General features: G+C 38.0%; 1 protein-coding gene across 1 annotated transcript in view; it reads right to left on the bottom strand.

The window, feature by feature from the left end:
• The window catches only part of LRMDA (leucine rich melanocyte differentiation associated), a 931,157-nt gene that overhangs the window by 118,779 nt on the left and 789,071 nt on the right, over nt 1–23,307 (bottom strand). Inside the window, exon 6 of the mRNA XM_054033284.1 lies at nt 22,684–22,771. Coding sequence (XP_053889259.1) covers nt 22,684–22,771 — 88 coding nt within the window. The remainder of the gene's footprint in view (nt 1–22,683; nt 22,772–23,307) is intronic.

The following is a 23,307-nucleotide window of genomic DNA, read 5'->3' as shown; positions in this document are numbered from 1 at the left end:
TCCACAAATTCGCTTTAAGTAAAATCGAACTACTCTCGTAGTGTAGACATACCCTAAATTTCCTTTCAGTATGAGTCCATAAATTTAGACAGAAAGAGACAGCATCTCCACAAAACTTCTTATGCAATAGCACGGCAAACAATTGATTTGTAAATTGTCTGAGTCTCTACAGTAGGTGGAAATTATTGCTATGCAATGCAAAATGCATGGCCAACTCATAAATCAACCGGATGGAAACTTCAGCCATGGAAGGAAGCAAGACCTTGTAGGTAAGGCACAGGACAGGGACACAGGAGATGGAAGTTCAATTCCTGACTCTGCCACAGACTTCTTGTGTGACCTCGAGCAAGTCCTTACTCTCTCTGTGCCTCAGTTCCCCAACTGCAATGTGAATAATACCATTTCCTTTTTCCTACCCTTCATCTGTGTTATCAATTTAGACAGTAAAATATTCAGGGCAATGACTGTCTCTTACTCTAGGTTTGTACAGCGACTAGCCCAACGGGGCCTCAAAGTAGCGGCAATACAAATAAATAAATAATGGCTATAAGTAGCCTAAAAATAAATAAAACATGCATAATATTTTTAAAAATCAACTCTTTGATAAGTTTTATCTAAGCGATATCTTCAAAATAAAGCTGGAGTTCTGAGTAAGGCCACACAAGATTGTTTTGTCTAGGCCTTAGCTACAAAAGCAATCTCTTCATTTTCTTGGGCACTTGGGAATCTGGGAAAAGTTAACCTTCACTTTGTTACCCAAGGTGCCTACATGCAATAATGCATGTCCCTAAGGGAAAAAAGACCATAGCAGGGAAACATTTTTCTTTTTGACAGACATGTTGAAAGGACAGGTTAAGAGAGAGCTTTCAGGATTGCTACAGGAATTGGCTAGTAGTCACTAGAGTTCATTTCTTGTTTCCAAAGTGATCAAAGATGATTTCTTATTGAATAAAACCAAAACAATTATAACTGCTTAGAAAAGATTTCAGTATTGCAATATCATCTATGAAAGAGACAGGCGCAATTTATGATGGTGGTTAATCTGAATGTGAAGTATTGCTCCAAATGTTGTTTTTAATACTTTGCTCCCCACCCTCCAATCTCCTTAACATTTTCTGGAACTCTGATTGCCTCAAAACAAATAAAATCTTGTGTACAGAAATTATTTTGGCAAAAAGCACAAGGGCGTATTATCGCATTTTTTTACTGGCACAAAATCTAAGAAAAGCCTCAAGGTGCAAATGATCTGCAGTCTTTTAACATCATGATTATTTATTTTTATTACTCCTTACCCTATATTATAGGTACATTCATAGCTCCATTTTCCAGTGTTCTGCAAGCTCTGTAATAATGTGGGTTTTTTTTAAAGATTTCCAAATCATCCTCCATACCCCGTCAATCAAAAATGCAATGTAACGTCTACCAGTTGTTATAGTGGTCAGAGACAGCAAACTGCGGGGCACCACAATTTGGACCTCCGATAAGGACCTTTGCTCAAGACTGGGATAAATGCCATAGTCTGGGTAGCATTTGTTATAAAAACATGTTTTGCAATATCTTAAACAATGTCTTTGCATACAAACTGATATGCTCTGAATTAGTGTTTAAATACCACAGTCCCTATTTTATTATGCATTATGTACTGAACTAGTTCTGTCAAGTTTAGGACGGTATGACATAATTTTGAGTAAATCTAAGCACATGCATCTTTTTCCATGGAAACATGGAAAATTACAAGTATGCCCATTTCTCCTGTCTCAGAAAATTTCCATGAATATTTTGATAAATAGCTGTTACACTATAGTCGTTTATAGCCATAATAGCATGAGCTTCAGCAAAGAAATGACACCGCATCAGAAGCGATCACATCATTATTTTTGTGAACAACTTAGAGAAGTACGCTGTGGATCATTTTGATTTGGGGGTTTACTGGACAGAAAAAACAACAACAAAAATCCCTTGTGCTTCAATGAAAAAGCCCTTGTATTGCTCATTATCTGCCCTCTATAGCAGAGGTGGTCTGCCTCTCCCTCTCCCTGCAACATCTTAAGGAGCACAAATGGTTTGAAATGTTTAACTGATCGGTATGCTCCTCCCCTGAGAAATGCATTTTGTAATTATTCAAACATGAAAGGTGACAGTGTAAGGAAAGGGTGCCCCTTTATTTAAAAAATAAAAACATTTTTATACTGTGGGGGAACCACATGTTTAGGGGGAAGTTATTTATTCAAAGGAAAATGAAATATCAATAGAAAATGTGATATAGCTGGGATTTTAAAAGGAGTCTATGGGGACTAAGACACATAAAAACATGTGCTCCTTTGAAAAATTGCAGCCTATATGACATACACAGAGAAGTTAGCTAAAAACGAATATTTTTGCTGGAAGGTTGCAGTGTAACACAACTTTATTTCTTAGAATTCAGAACCCTAAACATACAAAACAGAGGGAGACAAAGAAGGCTGTTCCCTAAAGCAGAGATCCAAAACTCAACCCACCTTGCTCTATGCTGATCACTGAGAACACAGATCACACTCTTGCCTACATAGCATGCTAGCCTGCAAGCAGGTCTTGGAAAACCCTAATGTGAGGGTCTGCAGGGACTAAAACCTGAGTCTGCAGGATGGCCGACACACCGCTGTGCTGCTACGCAGAAACCATGATAGGGTTGTCTGCATTATCATCTCCATGGGGTCTATATAAACACCTTAGAAAGCAGGACTGATAGCTTCCCTCATGGCCCCTAATTGGTCCAGGTGCCCTATTTAAGCCCAGAAAGAGTTCCAGGAAGTGTCAATGAAACAAGGGAGACTCCTTTCACCAACTGTATGATCCACCTGCCTCTCAACTTCCTCCTGGACTCCTGACCCTGGCTCTGACTCCTAGTTCCTGATTCCAGTTCTGACCCACTGTGCTGCTCCTAGCTTCTCATCCCACTAGAGATGACTACCCAAAGCCCTGGTTGTGATACGTTAAGCTAGAAAGGGATAGCTTGCAATTTTAACAGTTTTGTATATACTGCACATTCAAGATCCCCTGGCACTTCTCACAAGAATAAAGGGGTTCTCTCATGAGTTCTCAGCCAAAGCTCAACTTGGTTAATTTCAGTCTGTCTAAATTGCATCTGTGGTTTCTTTCATTGTTCATTTGTTTTTACATCTTGTGGATGACCTCAAACTGGCAGTCGAGATTGGGAGATGGCATGGAGCCCAGCTGAGGTGTTCATTTGATCCCATGGGAAAGTGAGACTTTTGAAAGACTTCAGAGAGACACACACACACACCCCACCTCTGGGATCTAGGAGAAGGCAATTCTTAAGTTTTATGTGAAACACATGAGGTTCTAAATGGTTTTGTAGAGAGATTTCATTTTTCCTCACAGTGAATACAATACATGTTCATTATCACCTAAGAAGTGTATGTATCTGAAATGGACATTTTTATCACTTAAATGACAAAAAAGGTAATTTTGTGATTAAGGCACTCGGGAGATTTGGATTCAATTCCCTTCTGTGCCACACTTTCTGTGTGGCCCTTGAGCAAGTCACTTAATCTGTCTGTGCCTCAGTTTCCCTTCTGTAAAATGAGGCTAATAATGTTTCCTTTCTCCTACACACTGTTTAATTTTTCTATTAAGACTGTAAACACTATGGGGCAAGAAATATCTCTGTGCAGACAGCACCTAGCACAACAGGGCTTGTAAGAGCTACTACTACTACTAAGGAGATCTAGACCAAAAAGTAAAATCTATTTTCCTTCAAAATGTGATAATTTAAAGCCCTCAAGTATTGTATTGTGAAATCGTATTGCTCTCTTTATTGACCTTTGCATCACAGTGGTTGCCAAAAAAACAACAACAACAAAAACCCTCAGCATTTGCCAGTGGTAACCACACTGTGGTCAATGGGACGCTATAGTATTCCTGATACTTCAAAAAAGAAATAGTGGTGGTCACTACTGACATTTTAATGGGGATCACTGTATCACTGACATAATGTTATAAACTAAAACAAATCAAAATGTGGCAAACTCTACAGTAACCCCAGTAGTGAGGAGTGAGTTTGTTTGTTCCTTGTTTCTTGCACACTTATGCTAGAATATTATGGCTGTGAAACAAGAAAGGAAACATGGGGATGAGGCTCTGACAATGCTAATGTAACCAAGTTCTCCCTAGATAATGCCAGGGTCAATGAAGCATAGGATGTGTGTTATTGTACCCCAGGTACTGAGATAGATTTTGCTAGGCACAATGGGGTAAAGTAAGGACAGGGAAAGAGCCTCATCCCAGGAACAGGATTACAAAGTCTTTCTCCACCAGATATAAAAACTGGAGCCGGCAGGTGCCAGATCCTTTGTTAATTGTGCCCCAAGGCTCCAAACCTCCCTGCCTTATGACATTAGATCAAGCTCCTTTCTTTCCAAGTATTCAAAATTCCCATTGTCTCAAGCTTTTGGACTCTGCAGATTATTGCCCTGTAAGGGCCTGGAGACGCTCTGCATAAAAGATAAACAAAGAAATCTGCATTTATAAAGTATCGGAATCTCCTCGCTTATTACATCATAGCAATGGAAGCTCTTTTAGCCTTTTTTGCTTGTTTATTTTGTACACAAAGGCAACAGAATACATATGAGAAAAACAGAATTTTTAAAAAAATTAACCGATTTGGGCACTTGTATGTCATGTGACAGACAAAAGAAAACCTAGGGGGGACTCTTTAAATCATTTAGAAAGGTTTGTAATCACTCCAAAGCATCTCCAAATTTAGCGAGTGCAGCCCTCCTCTTCCCTAAGTCATGAAAGAAATCTGTGGGACTGAACCCACAGTTCTGTGCATTAATCACAAGACCATTCTTCATCTATAATTGCTTTTGTGCTATGAAGAGATCGTGCCCAATCCCACTATTTTAGGGTTCTCATAAGGTGTTAAAGTCACATGAAGAAAGGGTAAAAACCAAGAATTCACTAATGAATTATTTGAGAGAGAGCTGATTTGTCTAAATATTGTAATTGTCTAGAAGACAAAAGATTTGTCCATATTTCATCTTCAAGCACACATTCTCATTGTTCATAGACTGAAGGAAGTCTGACAACCATCTTGAGATGTCAGATTTAGAAGTGTCTTTCCAATGACATATTTCAAAGCATTTGATCATTGACATTGTAATACACTCTATCAAGCACTTCTTTTTTTATTCCCTTTTCCTTTTCTTTTTAAAAACACTAATCATCAAACTATTTTTAATTAGTGGTGCATGAATCTGAGCAAGCTGTTTTTAAGGTATTTCCAGCCTGGCCCCAAACTGGTAAAAATTGGAAATCTCAAAAATAGATCTCATGGTGGAATTTCTAAACAGATTTCTCTCTTAAGAGATGCTAATAAGTTTGGATGCGCTCCAGAGAGGATGCAGCCATAAATATCACTTTGTGCTGTTGGATCTTAGTAGTTATGGGTAAACTCAGCCAATATTTGGATGACAGATCATTAAGGAACACCTATGGACTGTAAGGAGTTGTACTAATGTTTTAATAAGAAGCAATCTTCCATCAAAGTCAGTACTGAGCCAGTGTTGTAATAGGGTGGTATGGAGCATTTTGCCACTTAAAGGGACATTTTTTGAGGTGAGATATAAAGCTGAAGTCTTGTCCAGCTTGTGACAATTAAAGATTAAACTCAAATAATTACATTCTGTTTATATACGGTGAGATTTTCAAAATCACTGAGCTCTGACCTAAGTCTGCTCCCATTCCAATCAATGCTGAGTGCTCCTGAAAATCCCCCTCATAATGACCCAATTTGGTGGTAGGGGATATTGCCACAGAGTATATTGCAGTGAAACAGAGTATTAGTGATGGAATCTCTCTACATAACCTATTACACACGCAGAGAAAGTCTGATACAGCTGATTTCCCCCCCTAGGGTATGTTCCTCACCAGCTCAATAGACAACCGCTATTAAGCAGAAATATATCTAGACAGCCAACTAATAATGAGAACATATTACACGTATACAGCACTTATCACCCTCAAGGATTTTAAAGTGATATATACAGGAATTAACCTATTTCTGGGGTGAGATGCAGCAACAGCTTAACAATGCACAACAACATTGCCTCAACTTTATATATTGCCATATATATTTCAACATTATGTTACTCTATGTGTGGAGATTTGAAGTTTCATATATCCACTCACATGTGTATGGCTTAAACGCTTGCACTTAGTTGCTTTTAAGCATGGAGATGTCTATCATGTACATAGATTTTTCTCCAATATTTTGTACAAGTTTAACTACAGCCATAGGGGAAAACAGACTAGAAATTCCCCAAAGTATTAACTTAGATGCTTCCAAACACAGTATTTCAAACCTTCAGATCAGAAAAATCACTGCATGAACTGATTGAAAAAGTCTTTTATATTAAACTTATTAAATCTGGGGATCTGACAGAGAACAGAAATCCAATGGCCTTTTAACTATGAAATAATGGAATAGTATTTGGAAAAATAACATCTTCAAATCCATAAATCAGTGCTGTCCAAGAAACCTGTGAATGGATATTAAATAACTTATGCTGGAGCGTGAAAAAGAAATAAAGAATACACAAATAACAAAAGCAATCAAAATCTTAAAGTAATCCAAAATGCACAAGCTTCTTGACTTCAAGACTAGAAATATTAACTCTCACCACCCATATTTTATTACACTCTCTCTATTTTTGCTTTATATTTCATTCTTCACTCCATCATCATATTTAGAAAAATCTGTGATCAAAGATAAATTTAGTTGTACATTTATGTAATCATGATGATTAGACCTTGCTATTGCTACTATTTTTTTCAACATCTTTGAGACAGGGAACCAGTTAAAAGTCAATGTTATAATATCAAATCTGTTTCGATTTTAAACAAATCATATCACATAAGAGCCAGATGTTCACACAGACTGGAAAATAGGGTTCAAGACCTGAGGTGTATAGATTGGATCCTGACTGCCCTCACCAACTGCCAACATGCATTGAAAGTGCGCAGAACCTTTCAAACTAATTCAGAAACTCTGACAACCTAGCTAGTTCTCCAAATTTTCAATAGAATAAAACCAAATTCAGCTCTCAGTTACATTGTATCCTGAGCAACTTCTCCATCTTCATGGTAATAATATTAGTTCAGCCTACATGTGGTATTGTAAATTAAACTTCTATGCTATTACTCCAGATTTACAAAGCTGAAACAAAGTAGAAGGTGACTCTGTGGTACAATATTTTAACTGTGGTTAATATTTTAACTCACTCAAAAGTACATTGACAGAGGGCACATTTTTAGAGGGGCAAACAATCATACTATAGCTTCACAATAGAATTTTAGAATAATACTCATAGAAAAGACCGTGTATTTTTAAAGTTCCTATCATAGACCTTATTGTAGCCATTCCTTACATGGAATTCCCACTCAAGGTATTTCTAGTCGCCACCTCAGGCCACTGCAAGCCCATTTCTATGACTCTGTCCACAATCACCTCTAGGAATCTGTCAGCATTTTGTTTTTCATGTACTGTAGCAAACATAACTATATTTTATATGACTTTTCAACAGATATTCCAGTTTGCAATTTACCAAGCTGAACCTCATATTAATCTCCTGGTGTTCTCTAGTGTTATTTCTCCCTCTCAGATTCCCAGCATCACCCAATTGAATGTCATCTGCAAAATTAACATACTATTCTAATTTAGCCTCTTTTTCCAGATGATTAATGAGTCCAGCAACTCCTCTCCCCTATGGCACCAACACCAGTGAGTAGTGTGTAAGATCAATGAAACTGGAGAACTTACAGAGAAAAAAGCAGTTCTTGGAGCCTGATGCCTTCAATAGCATCACTTTAATGTTCTGATTCCTTTGACTGTGAGACCACTAAATAAAACAACTCTTATTTTACTATTAAATTAAGCTCATCTTGGTAAAGGGGTTAATTTTTCATAATGTCCTGGTTGGCATGAGAAGGAATGCAAAGCATTGTCATGATTAACAGTTGAGAGAGGAGCTACCCTCTCTCCCCCAATTACATCAAATGCTTAGAGGTTGAGTAGCTGTGTACATATCTCCATTTTATTTCATTCCAATTCCCACCTGATATTTTTTATTCTTTGTGTATGTTGAAAAGTATGTTAAAATTACTACGTTTAAGGGGATTTCTGTTCCTGCTTGAAGGCTGCGGGGCTCTGTAGGGGTCTTCAGCTGTTGGTCTGCAAAGAGCCAACCTATGGCAAGGTGGGTTGAGTTTGCCCCTTTGCCTTAGGGAGCAGCCTGCTTTGTCTCCCTATGGTTTTGGTTCTTGTGTACAAAGGTTCCTAAGAAATACAAAAGTTGAAAACTTCTAGCAAAAAATACTTGTGTTTAATCTAACTTCTCTGTTTGTGTGCCGTGAAAATAATACTTAACATGTCAAATTCCTTACATCAATAATGGCTGGCTTTAGTCCACATTAAATTGCCTTTGACCAGTTTGACTAATCTAGTGTTATATAGTTAAAAAAAAGAATATAAACTATATATAAAATTTGTCCTTTTTTTCTGAAGAATTTATCATTCAATAACTTATTTAAAGCCAAGTCATTCAGGTAAATTTTTTCTTTTTAAGAGAGAGATTCAGGTTCTAGGGCAGTGTGTTGTGTTGATGTGATAGCTTTTTACATCTAGGACATGGATTCAAATTATATTTGGGTCATAATGAAATTACAATGAGTTTAGGGACCTCATGTTAGTCTCTATTTATTCATGACTAAAACCCATCTCGACTAGCCAGTGCATGTATAGGGAAACTGAGCTACGGACCTGCCTCTCTCTCTCTTCCACTGGGGGTATTGTGTGACACTGGGGCAGTATGATAGGAAAACAAATTCAGGGACTGGAAATGTGCTTGGCCTTTAAGCGAATAGCACAAAGACTCCTTGTTCCTCTTCCACATTGTGCACCTGTGGAAGGACTGGGCAAAATCAGACCCTTATTTATTAACCTTAAGTTTTTCCATCATCATTATATTTGCAGGTATTCTAATACACTCACATTACAATACTATGTCATTTCAGAAGTAAAGCCTATGGTTCCTTAGCTTTTATAACACAGAGCTTAAACAAATTTACTGAATTTTGCCAGTGCTTCACTATGTGATTTTAGGAGTCTATTTTCCCCAGTGGCACATAAGTACTAAAATTGCACTGCATTGTATTTTGTTCTCAGCAGGTGGGAGAGTGCATAGTCAATGGGTTATTTTCCATTCTTCATTTCAGTTTTATGCAGCCACAGGTGGGGGGTCTCTCAGGAGGTTGCTTACGTTTACTAGATGCTTTAGAACCACACCTGAGCTTTCTTAAAAGGCACTTACAGAACACACGGATGTTATCAGTCATGCAGCTCTCAAACCATATAAGGCAAAACAATTGATGACAACTAAAAAAGATCAACTAACCTTCTTACTGTTAAGGAACACAAGACAGCTTCATTTGCTGATACCTAGTGTTTTATCCTTTAAAATCACTGATTAGTCTTGTTGTCCTAGGGAGTACAAAGCTAAGGAAGGGTACTAAGATATTTGCCACCATCTATTCTTCTGTCCAGTGAGAATACTAAAGACACACAAATTATTATAAAGCCAAAAGAGGAAAGTTGTTCAACAGTACTAGGTGACATTTGCTTTTGGAGCTTTGATCAGCAAACATATCATTAGATCACAAATACAGTCATTCATTTCCTATAAAATGTTGACAGCTTTCTCCACTCGCATAGGAACAGGCACCGAAACATTACAAAGATACCTCTCTCTTTCCTGAAGGCAGAATTAAACACACACACACACACACACACACAGCATCTTGTTGGCTGCTTCTGGATTGGAAGACATTTACATGTAATAGCAAGATGTGTGTGCCATAAAGAACCAACACGCAAGGGGATAAAATAGTTTTATTGCTCTGATGCAGATGGCTGCCCTTCTGACTGTGCAGGAAATTTATTTTCTTGTTCTTTTTCCTTTTAATTGTAAATAGGCTTCTACATGCATTCACCATGTGGGAATTAGTATTTTGTTTCTAATGACACTCGCCCACCCCTCCCCACAGCTGAGAAACACACATTCACTGTGAGACAGCAGGCAGAGGCCACATTAGAATCCTACTGGTAAGCATGAAACCAGAATGTGACTCCCACAGAGTATGGAAGCCGAAAATGGAAAAATCCAATTTATTTTAATTTTAAAATAGAATCATGAATAATGTGAAGATGCAGAAGTACTTTTTTGTTTGGGTGGTGGGGAGGAGGAAAGGGCTAAATGTATGGAAGGCCAGATATTCAGAAATGCATGGAATCAGTAAGGCGACAAAAATATGAATACACATGCTACACTTCAAAAATCCTGTATTTGTGCATGCAAAGTGAGTACCTGGTTGCTTAATGGCCCATTTGCACAGTTAATTATCCAGTATTTTAGGATTTTATTTGCCCACCTGTTACACCCAGCTCTGAATATCCAATCTATAGCAAGAGGTCTCATCTATGTTAAATATTGAGTCTTTCCTAAAATTATGCTTATGGAAGACTTCAATTATATTACACGATTGCTTTCACTAACATTAGTGCAACAACCTTAAACTTTGTATTTCCTGATTTGGTGCATGGACTATCTTTTGTCATGTGGCAGATTTTGATCGCGCTGTTAACTTCGCACGGCACTTTACTCCAAGAAATCCCAATGCGGATATTCATAGGGTAAGGGCTATTCAGTGAGAGTAAAACTATGAAAGTCTGGCCCTGCGTGTTTGTAAATCACCTAGCACATTCTGACTCTGATCTTCGGGGCAGAAATGTAAAAATGATAATATATTATAAAAGTGCATGTAAATTCCTAATCTTAATATTTCATTAAATAGATTTTGCATTTAAAATACATATTCACATGGTAAAGCATCTTACTTGAGACACCACTATATTGAAAGATTTAATGATACTTCCATTAGAAACCTTTATTTCAAAATGGTCAGAAATTTTAAATGAAGAAAAAAAAAAGCACGTTTGCCTGGATTTTAGTACACACCTTAGTGGCAATATTGGTTTTTGGCCAATTGTGTTAGCTATACACCAGGGTCACTGCTCATTGCATGTGGGGCAAACCCTCCCAACCCCTGGGTTTAGGCTGGCCTGGTGCCAACCTCGACAAGTTGACAGCCCAGTTTTGGAAGGATAGATAGGTCTAGAAGGAAGCAAGGAAACGGACATCAAGAAAATATCAAAAAGTTAGGGGGACAAGCTTCTGTTTTCCCCTTCCTGTGGCTGCACTTACATAACAGTTCTCTTGGAGAAAAACTTTGTTGAAGGTTGAGTGTGCAAGAACTACTCATTTTTCATATGTGCAAGAATCTCCTTGCAAAAATACAACCTCTAGTTTCACAACCTGCTTGTAAGACAAGAGTTCATCCAGCTTATTTTCCCACCTCCATCCCCATTACCATCAAGTGCATGTTTTGTCATTGTTTGGCATACAGAATTCATACTGACATCAGGGAAAGCTCAGTGCACAGAATAAAGGCAAAACAAGAACCTGCACTGCAGATGGGAGATGTGACTTTTGCCATTAACAGTTTCAAGACTAACTCTTTCTCTGCATTACAGAACAGTACATACGGTATTAATATAGTTGCATGTGTCTAAGTATTATATTAAAATAGTGTAAAAACCACACCCTGTTTCAAATTCCATTTAAACAAGGGTTACAATCTGTGTGCTGAACATTCATTAATGGTTATGAATCAAAATAGAGAGGACTATGGCAGGTGTGCACATCTAAGAATTTCAATACACTGTAAAACTGTCTGTAGCCAACAGCTTCATCATTTGGCCTTTCTAAGCTTGGAGACAGGCAATTTTTCATGATTTTACCATTTTTGGCCAAATGTAAACTTTTTAATTAAATATCCCACATGATTCCAGATGTTTGTTTATTTGTTCCAACGAGGCTGTAAAAATGCCTGCATGATAAAATTGGAGGACTAGTGCTAAAACAGGCTAGACTGGAGCGCTAACTAAACATGGGAACTCTCAGGAGTATGACTGTACACAGCAGTGCTTGTGCTTTGAAGCCCGTTCCTCTGAGGGAGCTGAAATACCATGGTTACAAAAAATAGCATGACTGGACTTGTTTGTTGTAAAAAGGTCATTATTATAGAGCCAAATGGCTGGTTTACTGGCCAAGTTTTTTTGATTGCCAATTGTGTACACACTGAATTTCTAAGGCTCCTGCAAACCTAAAGCTAATTTTAATATAGGTTTACTTTGTTGGAGCCAACCTTTCCACAACTTTCTGACATTTTATAGACTTGGTGTTGGGAGACTGAGCATTTTCATGGTTTCTTGACACTTTCATGACAAAATGAGCTATGTCTTGAAAAATCTGAAGCTTTCTGTTCCATTTAAGCTTTTGCAGCCACAGCCATTATCCATTTTCTCTCTGATCTGATAGGGGTGACTGGCAGCTAGGTTTGTGAGATGGTTGTGGTGAATTTTGGGAAAATCATGATAAAAACTCAGAAGTTATGGAGATATTGGGGAAACTATAAAGAGGTTCAGGCATGCTTTGAGTAGCCTAATCAGGGAACGTAGAACTTTGCTAAGATAAACCTCTACATGTAATTTGAAAATAAATGCTGGTATTTTTAAAGGAACCTAAGGATGCTGGTCATCCAACACTCACTGAATATCTATGAGACTTGGGCACCTGACTCCTTATGCTTCTTTGAAAATCCCAAACAAAAGTTTTAAATCTTATTCTTGAAATTTTAGGTACTTAACTACTTCTCTTCCCCTCTTACACAGTCTTCTTCAAGGCCTAAGATCTTTTCTTTATCCAACACAAAAGCTACCACAGAGCTATTTCCTCCTTCTGGTCAGCCTGCTCAACAACACACGAACAGTTTTCTCCTGCCCATGGATTCAGAACTTCTGGTTCAAACCAAGCAATGCAGATGAGACTCACAAAATAAAAAAATATTTTTTTACTTAAAAAGTAGTAACTCAACTTTTCCGAACCGCAGAAAAGGTTTTATGCTCGTTTTGAGCAAAGCTTGGAATCAGTTTACATAAAATTTCAAGCTTGTTCATCCATCCCTAGTTCCACATGACTGGTTGCTCCCATCAATGTAATACACAAGATTTTTATGCTGAAGTTTTAATCTACAGTATCTTGATTCAAATCCAACATTCCCTTGAAGCACAGAAAAGAAATTTTGACTCTGTAAGTGACAAGAACATGAATCCAATGACCCCCAAAATGTATTTCTTGAACCATAGTAGTCAGAGTCAAAATCAAAACCAACTGCAATTTATTCCACTTTTGGTAAAGTCTCTGTGATTTACAGCAAAATATATGGACAATGAAACAGACTCTCACCACTTAACAAGTAAGGCAAATTTGTCCCACTAAAGGCCACTGCTATTCCAGAGCAGTCTCCATTCCAGTGGCAGCTGTGACAGTGATGGCAGCAGTGTCAACCTCATTACTCTGTGCCTTTTCATGAGATCCCCAGTAATAAGCCACTCCTTGGCACAGGGACTAGTGGCTCACTCTTCCTACATGAACATCAAATGCAGCATCAGGAATCATCCAATGGTAGCCTGTTAAATGACCCACCTTCCTCGGAAAAGTCCCTCTTGAGCAGCAACAGCAAAAGCACAAGAAGTTCCTGTTCCCCCCTACAACACAGAGTTCCCGAATCTCCTGAAGCCATCTTCTCACCTTATCCGCATTGCAGGGACTTAGGTTGCTTTGACCACTCTCTAATGGAGCTAAGTACCATTGCCACGGCCACCAATTGACCCCTTTTAATTTATTTTGCTAAATCCCTCCCACTCTTCACTCCACCCTCACCTCACCATTTCTTCTCACCATCACCTTCTCTCCCACCCCTTCCTGTGTGTTCATGTACCCTTCCACATCCTTTTTAACATCCAGCATCTAAATTCCAAACCCAGCCAACCGTGACACTAGCATACCAGGTGCCAGCTCATGCCAAGACCCAGGCCTCAATTAACACTGACAAATGCATAGCTGAAAACGAGTCCAGCTTACCCAAGGGTTAGTTTAGTTAAAACAGATACTAGCATTTTAAGAATGTGTTTAGACTTTATGGGATGCTTGTAGAATATTGCATTCATTAATCCTACTTATAACTTCTGTATCCCATGTTATAATGTGATGTTTAAATGTTTGCTCTGTAACTATAAAGATGTTTGCTAAGGGTGTAAATTCCCCACAGTCAGGAGAGATGCATTACCAAGTGTGAAATACCAGTTCACCAGAAGAGGTGTTATATCCTCCCCAGCAACAGGAATTAGATAAGCCATTATGGACGGATTTCGTTGATTGCTTCCCCTGCAACCCTGAAGAGGGTACATGCTCAATCCCTCATCCCAGCACAGATTGAATGCTGGGGGACGGGACCTAAACCAACTGTCAGAGAACTTATTTTTTTGCTGCTTGACCTCTGAGGGGTGAGGATTTCTAAGCATATGCAAGGAGTTCCCAGCTGTTTTGCCTGAGAGTAATCTGAATATTATTGTGATTTTTCGTGTACAACCATCTATCACAAAGTCAAGCTTGGCTGGGTGGCAAGATAGACTGGAATGCTAAGGGAACTGTCTGTGACTCCATGGTACAACTGTTATAGCACTTTAGGGGTTCACACTTGTTACTGCGTTGGTAAAATCAAATAATAAACATACAACCAATTTGTAGTTTTTGCCCTGCTTCTTGATAGTCTGACCTGAGGTTGACACTCACGATCACAAGCCTCTCTAGACAGCATGCCACCAACCAAAACACGAGAACCATCAAGCAACAGCAGCAGTAGATTCATATGGCTATGATGTAGCCATAGTGGCATGTAGAATGGATTTCCATCATGAATGGTCCTTTGCAATTCTTCCTTCAGCAGGAGTCAGCATGGTAGAATTTAGGTTTTTTAAATTCCTCCAATTCACATCTTCCAACTTCATTCATGATCAGCCTTTTGTTCTACTTCCTTTGACCTCAGCTCTAAAACCTTCTGTAAAAGTATCTTCTTCTGCACATTGGACATAACCATCAGTCCCATCACCTTGTTCTCAACTGGTGCAACACTGCAACTCACCAGAACCATCAGGATGTGTATGTAATAAACTCTGTGCATGGTAGCACAGACGGGACTTTCACCTTGAACTGCTTATTCCAGTCTTGTTATCAATAATGCTAACAATAGAGTGGGAGATAATTCTGGATCCTAATGCAACTTGCTGTTGGGAAGTATTTCCTGATATTCAACATAAAATTTCACAGTGACCGTGCTCCAAAACATGATCATTTTGACTGCTGCTGCCCCCACACCCAATTCTGAGTTGTGGTTATTTCACTTATACTATACTAGCTAATCATTATTTCTATATTCATGGGGTCTTGTTGCCACTTTGACCAGTAACTTGTGACATGGTGCTTCACTCTATATTGCATTACCAACTGGAACATATGACCCAATGCAAAAAACAGAAATGCTGGATTCTCTATGAAGTGCCTTGCTTGCTTTCATACAAGCCAACATAGCAAACTTCTCTCTATTTTCATAATATCTCTGCCTGGCATGGAACTTCCATATATTTTATCCACTTAAACTTCCCTCTTATTCATCTCTTTTTGACTTATTAAATGAGTTAAAGCCAATACTCCCTATTTATAATTTCTGTTAAAAAAATTATTTTATGGTCCCTCAGTTTAACTAAATGATAAAAACTACCCACAGATATTTTTTTGGATGGCATGCATTAAGCTGCTTCATACAGAGATACAGAAGAAATCAATTGCTAAGCATAAAGTGTAGTTCACATTAAGGAGACTGCAAACTATAACTAATTATGATAAGTTGCTATGTAAATTATTTTCTGACATTCCGAGCAATCAATTTAAAACTTAAAATAAGCCTCTGGCTGGAAAATGGGATGAGCACCTAACAACTGTGTCAATAATAATAACGGAGAAGATTCTAATGATAATATAAACAGGATAATTATCTTTCCGGAAGCAAGTTTTCATGCAAATTGATTTCCTTCTCTCTTTTATGTCTTTGATTTAAGAAGAGTATGACTTTTCAGTGTTATTTGTATATCCCTAGAAAGTCTTCAAAAATGAACACCCTTATACTTTAACATTTATTATAAAGGAATACTTTAAAGTCAATTTTATGTCTCTTACCATTTTAGAAAATGTTTAAGACATCATTTTATAATCTAGGCCGCAATCTTTAAGACATTTATGCATGTGCTTAACTTTATTCATACAAATAGTCCCACTTACAGTCAAATGACTTGAAAATACTTATTTTTAAAATAAGCTTCCATTGGACTAGAGAGAGTTACCAGTGGAAGGTATTTTTTGGGTTGCCGATCATCCCATTTTACACTGTTATACTCCCTTTAGCCCAACAGAAGCTTATTTTAAAAATTGGATTTTTCTGAAGAACCCAGAAAACGTTTTCCTCTAATGCTGAACTCACTTTTGTCATTCATGCCTTCATCTCTTCTAGGATAAATTATTGTAATTTGTTTTTAATTAAGTTTCCCTTGAAATTGATCAAGAAACTGCAACAGTTGCAGAATGAGACTGCCTGACTCTTCCTTGGTATAGCTGCCAGGGAATCAATAACACCTACCCCTCTGTGATCTGCTCTGGTTGTTGGTGAGACAATACATTTAATTAAAGGTCTTACTGATGGAATAACCATTAATAATCTAGGTCCAAGGTGACACTGTCCTATAGTCCTGTTAATTACACACTTCAAAAATCTAGATTATTAACGTTAGTAATCTAGACCTACCCTGTGTTTCCTGTGCTCTCCCTCCAAAGCTACTTCTGCCCATTCCCAAGGTTTCATCTAGCTCAGGTCCCAGACAAACTTGTTGCTTCAGTAACCTCATAGCTGTAACTCCCTTCCTGAATAATCCACAGGAGCCTCTCTAGTGCTCTTCATGGCTCAGTGCAAAGAGTTTCTTTTCAAGTCAGCTCATCTGACCAGGTATAAATTATAACTTTTTCGCTGCCCCTTCTGTAGTCAAAGTGGAAGCTTCCTTCTGAGCCCAGTTTTAATTTAGCTATTGTTCTTGATAACCTTTGTAAAGTACCCAGGTACCTGTGGATAGATGCTATGTAAGTATATTTTTAAAATAAATACATATGCAATGAAGGTAGTAAATCTTCCTTCAGAACATAGATACTGGCATGTCTGGATGGCATGATGATTGCAAGACAGTCAAAGGGACTGCTAAATTTCCAGTAACAAGAGATGTCTCACCTCCTAGAGGAAGCCCTAATATTTGCGAATGGATTTTGAATGCTTTATCCTTCCTACGCACTTCCTGTACTTTAAAAAAAATAATGAAACTCAACATTCTGAGAATGGGGCACAACATAATGACCACAAAGAGAACGACTCCATGACCACTAGTCAATTATAGTGCTTGACTGGACTCATTTCCAGAGTTCCTTATTCCAGTTTCATTCAGTGGAAGCCTTCTCAAAAACATGTGTGTGTCTTGATAGAACATTTCCCACTAAATTCTGTCTCCAGGCGGGAATTGATGACTTACACCATATTTGTATGTTGTCCTTTCCCATGTCATTATTAATGTCTGCCAATACATGCACATGAAGTGCTTTCTGCTGTCAGAGTTGAAAACAAATCATAGAAGGAATAACATTTCATTAGAAGCAAGGATCATTATATGGACTGCTGTGACCCTGGGAATCCCTTCAGTGCCAACTGGCAGAGAGTCCACCATACTGCAACTCACATCAGGCCTGTCACACTTATTACTTCCAACACACTATTGTCATATTATGTATCTAAAAGATCTCACATAAGATATCATATATAAACTGGAAATATACTGGTCCTGAAAATGATTACGTAATGTATGTTCAGGTTGTGCATAAAGAATTGTGTGTGTGTGTTGGAAATATGTTCTTAAAATGTTTTTGGAAGACAGTGCGTACAACAAGCCTGCCCTACATAAAGGAATATGTATTTACCTGCCTGACTGGCTTGATTACAGGAAGGGGGGTGGGGGGGAACAATGAAAGTACATTTACATATAAGGTAAACAAATCAATCAAGCTAACAAGCAGCAGAGAAGACAGTTCAGCGATCATGCCAGGGGACAGAATCTGCACCTCAGGAAGCCTTCCTGGCTCTTGAGGCACAGACAATGGAGTTTGGGTAATATTGAAACATTTTAGTTATCCATCACGTAGAGGACATAAGGAACAGCACCCTCTGAGCCTGTGAATGGTGGATTCTCTTGGCCTGAAGGGCAGGAGCTGCTGATAACGGGCTGTGGGTGAGAAACTGTTTTAGGCAAAGATAAAACTTGTTAGAATTAAATTTTACGCATTAGAAACCATATTTTGTTTTGTTTTGTCTTGTCTGTAACCATATCTGTCTCTTTTCCTCTTGCTTAGTCTCACTTATAGCTCTGTTCTTTGTTAATAAAAGGTATTCTTAGTTTTACTATAAGCTACCTCAGTGCTATCTTATTGATGTAAAGTGAGAATTTTCAGCTACACTGACAAGTTGGTGTATGCTCTGTCTCTTTGGAGGCAGTGAACTTAATTTCTGTAAGTCTCCAGTGAGAGGACACTACAGAGAGACGTCTCTGGGGAATTGGATTTTTTCCCAGAGACAAGATGGCTTGGTCCAATAAAAGATATTATCTCACCCACCTTGTCTCTCTAATATCCTGGGACCAACACGGCTACAACTACACTGCATAGTTCTAATTATATTAATTTAAAAAAACTATTTTAGGATCTCTTATGTGATCTAATTTAGCTAAAGATGTGGAACAGGAAGGTAGTAGGGTCTTCACACATGAAACCCTCTTGAAGGATTCTGCTAACAATTAACCTTTTATACCTATATGTTATAGAAAAAGTATTTCTGTTACTCAGAACATAAACAATTTTTTCTTTGTGTATTTTCTTCATGCCCACAGAACATAGCAAAAATCTGAAGTTTGGCACAGCATAAACAGTGGAATTTTTAAAAAGGGGAATGCCACCACATTTGGGGGCTTTTAGTTTACCAGACAATTTTCACTAGTTTAAAAAGAACTGCAAATGTTTTACACAACTCTGAGTTATTTGGAATACGTATTAATTAATATTTAATACAGGTTTGGAAGTGACATATGTGTAAACAAAGGTATTGAGAAATAAATTAGTCTAATGTAGCTGAATAACTAACCTGAGGAGCTTGAAAACACAGTGTAGGAAACAAAAATCAATCATGAGGCTGGAGTATAGAGTTAATACTTTTGAAAGTCAGTCCAACAGGAGTGTTGTAGGATGGCAGAGTAGGGGTGCTAAGCTCTTCTGTTGAAAGAAGAACAGGAGTACTTGTGGCACCTTAGAGACTAACAAATTTATTAGAGCATAAGCTTTCAAGGACTACAGCCCACTTCTTCGGATGCATAACTCTGAAACCTCTTCTGTTGAGTTACTTTGTTATGAGATGTTTAAAATCCTATATGGACAGTACTGCCGAGCCACATAAACAGATGGTTTCAGTTAGATTCCAACCAGAACACTAGGGCGATTGGTGCTTCAATCAGGCGGAGGGAATTCAGGTCTGAGACAAAGACGGTCCTACAAGGAAAATCCTAGTAACAGACAAACTTTGGAGAAAGCTTAGGCTGCAGTTTAGGAAGAGGGTAAATTTGAACTACATACGGCGCTGTCTTCATAAGCAGGGCAACTCAGGTATCACAGTATTTTGATGTAATATCATGGTGTTTGTACTCCCACATCACAACATTGTGATATAACATTGAACTGTGGTATTTTGTGGACCCTGGAAATGATTCTGGAACTAGTAAAATCCCTGCAAGGAGGGCATCCAAGACATGGGATCATCCTGAGAAGATTAAATCAATCCTGGAAATACTATGAAGAGTTCTTGAGTGTAAAATATGAAGATGAAAAGCTACACTGTGCAGTCTGAGCACAGCTTGCAGCCTTTGTTCCAATAAGAAAAATAAATAAAATACAGAGAAAATTGTTAATGTAAAACTTTGAAAGTCCAATGCATTCCAATGTTGCAGCTCTTCCTCCCAGCCCCAAAGAAGAATTAATTTACTGCTAGCGCTGAGCTGTTTACCAGCAGTTCAGACTTTGGTAAGAAAGACCCTCCAGGGATGAATAAAAAGTGCTCACAAACTTATGGCCATTCTCCCTTTCAGTTTGGGTTCAAAAGTATTTCTGAAAGCTACCAATATTTACATATTAAGCACTGGAATAAATTGCCTAGGCAGGTTGTGGAATCTCTATGATTGGAGATTTTTAAGAGCAGCTTACACAAATACCTATTAGGGATGGTCTAGATAATACTTAGTCCTGCCATGAGTGCAGGGGACTAGACTAGATGACCTCTCGAGGTCCTAAAATTCTATGAGTAACAGCCGATTCAACCATTTCACATGAGATTGAGACCATTCAAGAAGAGAAAACCTTTGAGAGTGTGGATCAAAAATGGTGTGTTTACAGGTTTTGTTTTTTTTTCTTGGAGGTCTCTCCATTAACTGTAATTAAGCTTCCTTTACGTTTGTGAGCTTAGACAACTTTTCTTAGTTTTCAAGAACTAGTTAAGTGGTCAAGTAAATCCTGCTATCACGTTGTTCCAAACTTTATTCATAGCAGCTGGTGTTCTGGAAAGGTTTCTTAACTATTTTCTTGAGACTATATACATGTTGCTTGTTGGAATGAGCCAGTTTTGGGGCCAGTTTTACCCCTTTTTTAGACATACTCTCTTCCCACCCACTGTAGGCATAATTATGGTTAAGCATCAAGAAAAATAGCAGCAGACATGTTTACTATGCAAAGTGAGGAGGGTTGGGGGGGGGAATGAATTGCATAATTTTGTGTGCGTTAGGTTCTAATTTCAAAATGCGCTCCCTACCAAAAAGTGACAAGGAAAATAATTGTTGTGTTTATTCCTAATAGCAGAATTCTTCTCCCTTCTTGTTCACAAAGATGAACAGCAAAGAGGGTAAAACTAGAGATTTTGGGGCTACCATTTCCCTCTTTCCTTCACATCCCATAGAAGGCAATGGGACTCAACATCTCACCTGGTTCTAAATGTGCAGCCATATAAAGACATGCTCCTGCTGCCAGACACAGCCAAAAAGAACTGGATTACAAGAGAAACTAATCCATAATTTAGGGACATAATCTGTAATACATTATCATCTGAATTGCCAGTCTGGAATATATTGATCTAGTTTAAAATAATCTCTTTTACTGTTAGTCAATTGCAATGTTCACTTGTTCTTGACGATATTTCTTTAATTTTCCAATTTTTTTTCATAATGGAACTTAGCCAGCTAAACCAACAGCAGGATTCCAATCTGAACACAACTGCATTTACCGAGAAATTAAAGATGGGCTCAGGTCACAATAATACATCTCGATGGGCTCCAATTTTTACATTCTAAAAGTCTGGGGCATGCTGAGATCCAGCATTTTGGTTCAGTCACTTCTTTACCAGAAATGGTAGTTATTGCATATCATGAATGACAGACATGAAGTGAGTTTTAACACCTTCAATTTGCTTCACTTTCTGTTGATCTACAGAAAAAGTCTGGCACAATCAGTCAAGTTCAAGTAAGCTCTTTCACCTTCCTTGGAAGCATCAAGTAGTACTGGCTGTTGCGCATTGTTCAGTCTCTCAATAACCAGCAGAAGAGGGTAAGGCAGTTTCAGTACCAACAGATATATGGGAACCTAACTTGGAGTCAGTTCCTAAATATAAGAGTGGCCTTGATTTAAGTAGTCTTTACAGAGCATGAGTGTCTCTATTCAACAGGGGTATCTGGTTACTTTACATCAATCCCATTGGGGAAAGAGTTATAATTTTAAAACAATGTGAAATCCAATGAGCAACTAGGGGAATTTATATGGCTATTCCTATACTTGTTTCTGGCTGCAGAGTGTTACAAGGTTTTCTAAATTCTTTCTTTTTTGGAACAAAGGTGAAGTGGCTTGGAATGCTATCTTTATGGCAGCAACAGTTCTTTGCCTGCTTTCAGAACTTTGCTTCCCTAGGCATGTCGAAGCATCTGAGAATTTGCCCAAGGTGGTTTTGAAGTTCTAAGGATTGGTAAAAAGGGAAATTGCACATTGATCCCCTTTTAATGTTGAAAAACAGAACAGAATCCCTTTTTATTGCAATATAAATGTGTTAACATTTTGAAATTGTAGCCCTAAATTGTTAAATTGCAAAATAACTCTCTCTTCACAAATATTAGAATTTACAAATTCTTTCAAAATCACCAGCGCTGCATGTAATCATCTACTTAGCAATATTTAAGTACTCTAATCTCTTTATGTTTTTTTTTAAATCGCTAAATGTTATTATTCCATAGATTTATTTGCTTTCCCAGTAGACTACCTCTAAATCCTGTTTAATATGAGTTAAAATCTGTAGTCTTGACAGGTATGGTTTTCTCATCAACTGCTTGAAAAGCACAGTGTTCTCACTAAAGTGCCGATGCAGCAGTAATGCGTTCAGAAGGCCTTACAGCAAAGTTTGCCATCTTGCAGTAGTTCATAGCAATAAAAGCTTAGTTTTTACCTCTGTGATTGGTGAGATCCCTGGATCCTGAAGGCAGCGGCGTATAGTGTGTTTCGGGGGAGACTGAGGCAGCGTCACTGGAGGAGGCCTGTGTGATAAAACAAATATTATCAATACTCTAAAAGGAAAGTCAATGACTAAACAAAGATGTAAGATGAGCTATGTGATGTGATTACAGATGCACAGAGTTGACAGTCATATACAACACTGATAAATAATTACGGGGGGAAACGTAAGGATTTTAAATGTTGTTGCCAGTCCTCAAAAGGAAGTAGTATCCATAACTTTTCCTACAGTGATACTAGAATAGTGTCACTAAACAAATATTCAAACGCATATCGCAACTTTAGAAAATGATACTTCCACTAAATCTTTTTTTTAAACATTAAAAATGTCATTGTTAGTTCAATACGAGTTCATTTGCTTGCATGAAAGTCATCAGTCAGCAGATTCTTTCAGCAGGATAGGAAGGATAGGAAGGTAGATTACCTCCTTTTTAAAAATAAAAACAAATACATTTTGCACTACTCATTGCCTCACTGGGAAGATAAACGGTTATGTCACAAATGAGAATGCTCATAATGCACTGTGCAAAAGAAATTAAATAGAATATACAGCTGTAAG

The sequence above is a fragment of the Malaclemys terrapin genome, chromosome 7, assembly GCF_027887155.1.
Source record: "Malaclemys terrapin pileata isolate rMalTer1 chromosome 7, rMalTer1.hap1, whole genome shotgun sequence".
Taxonomy (NCBI): domain Eukaryota; kingdom Metazoa; phylum Chordata; order Testudines; family Emydidae; genus Malaclemys; species Malaclemys terrapin.
This window is presented reverse-complemented; position numbering and strand designations above follow the sequence as displayed.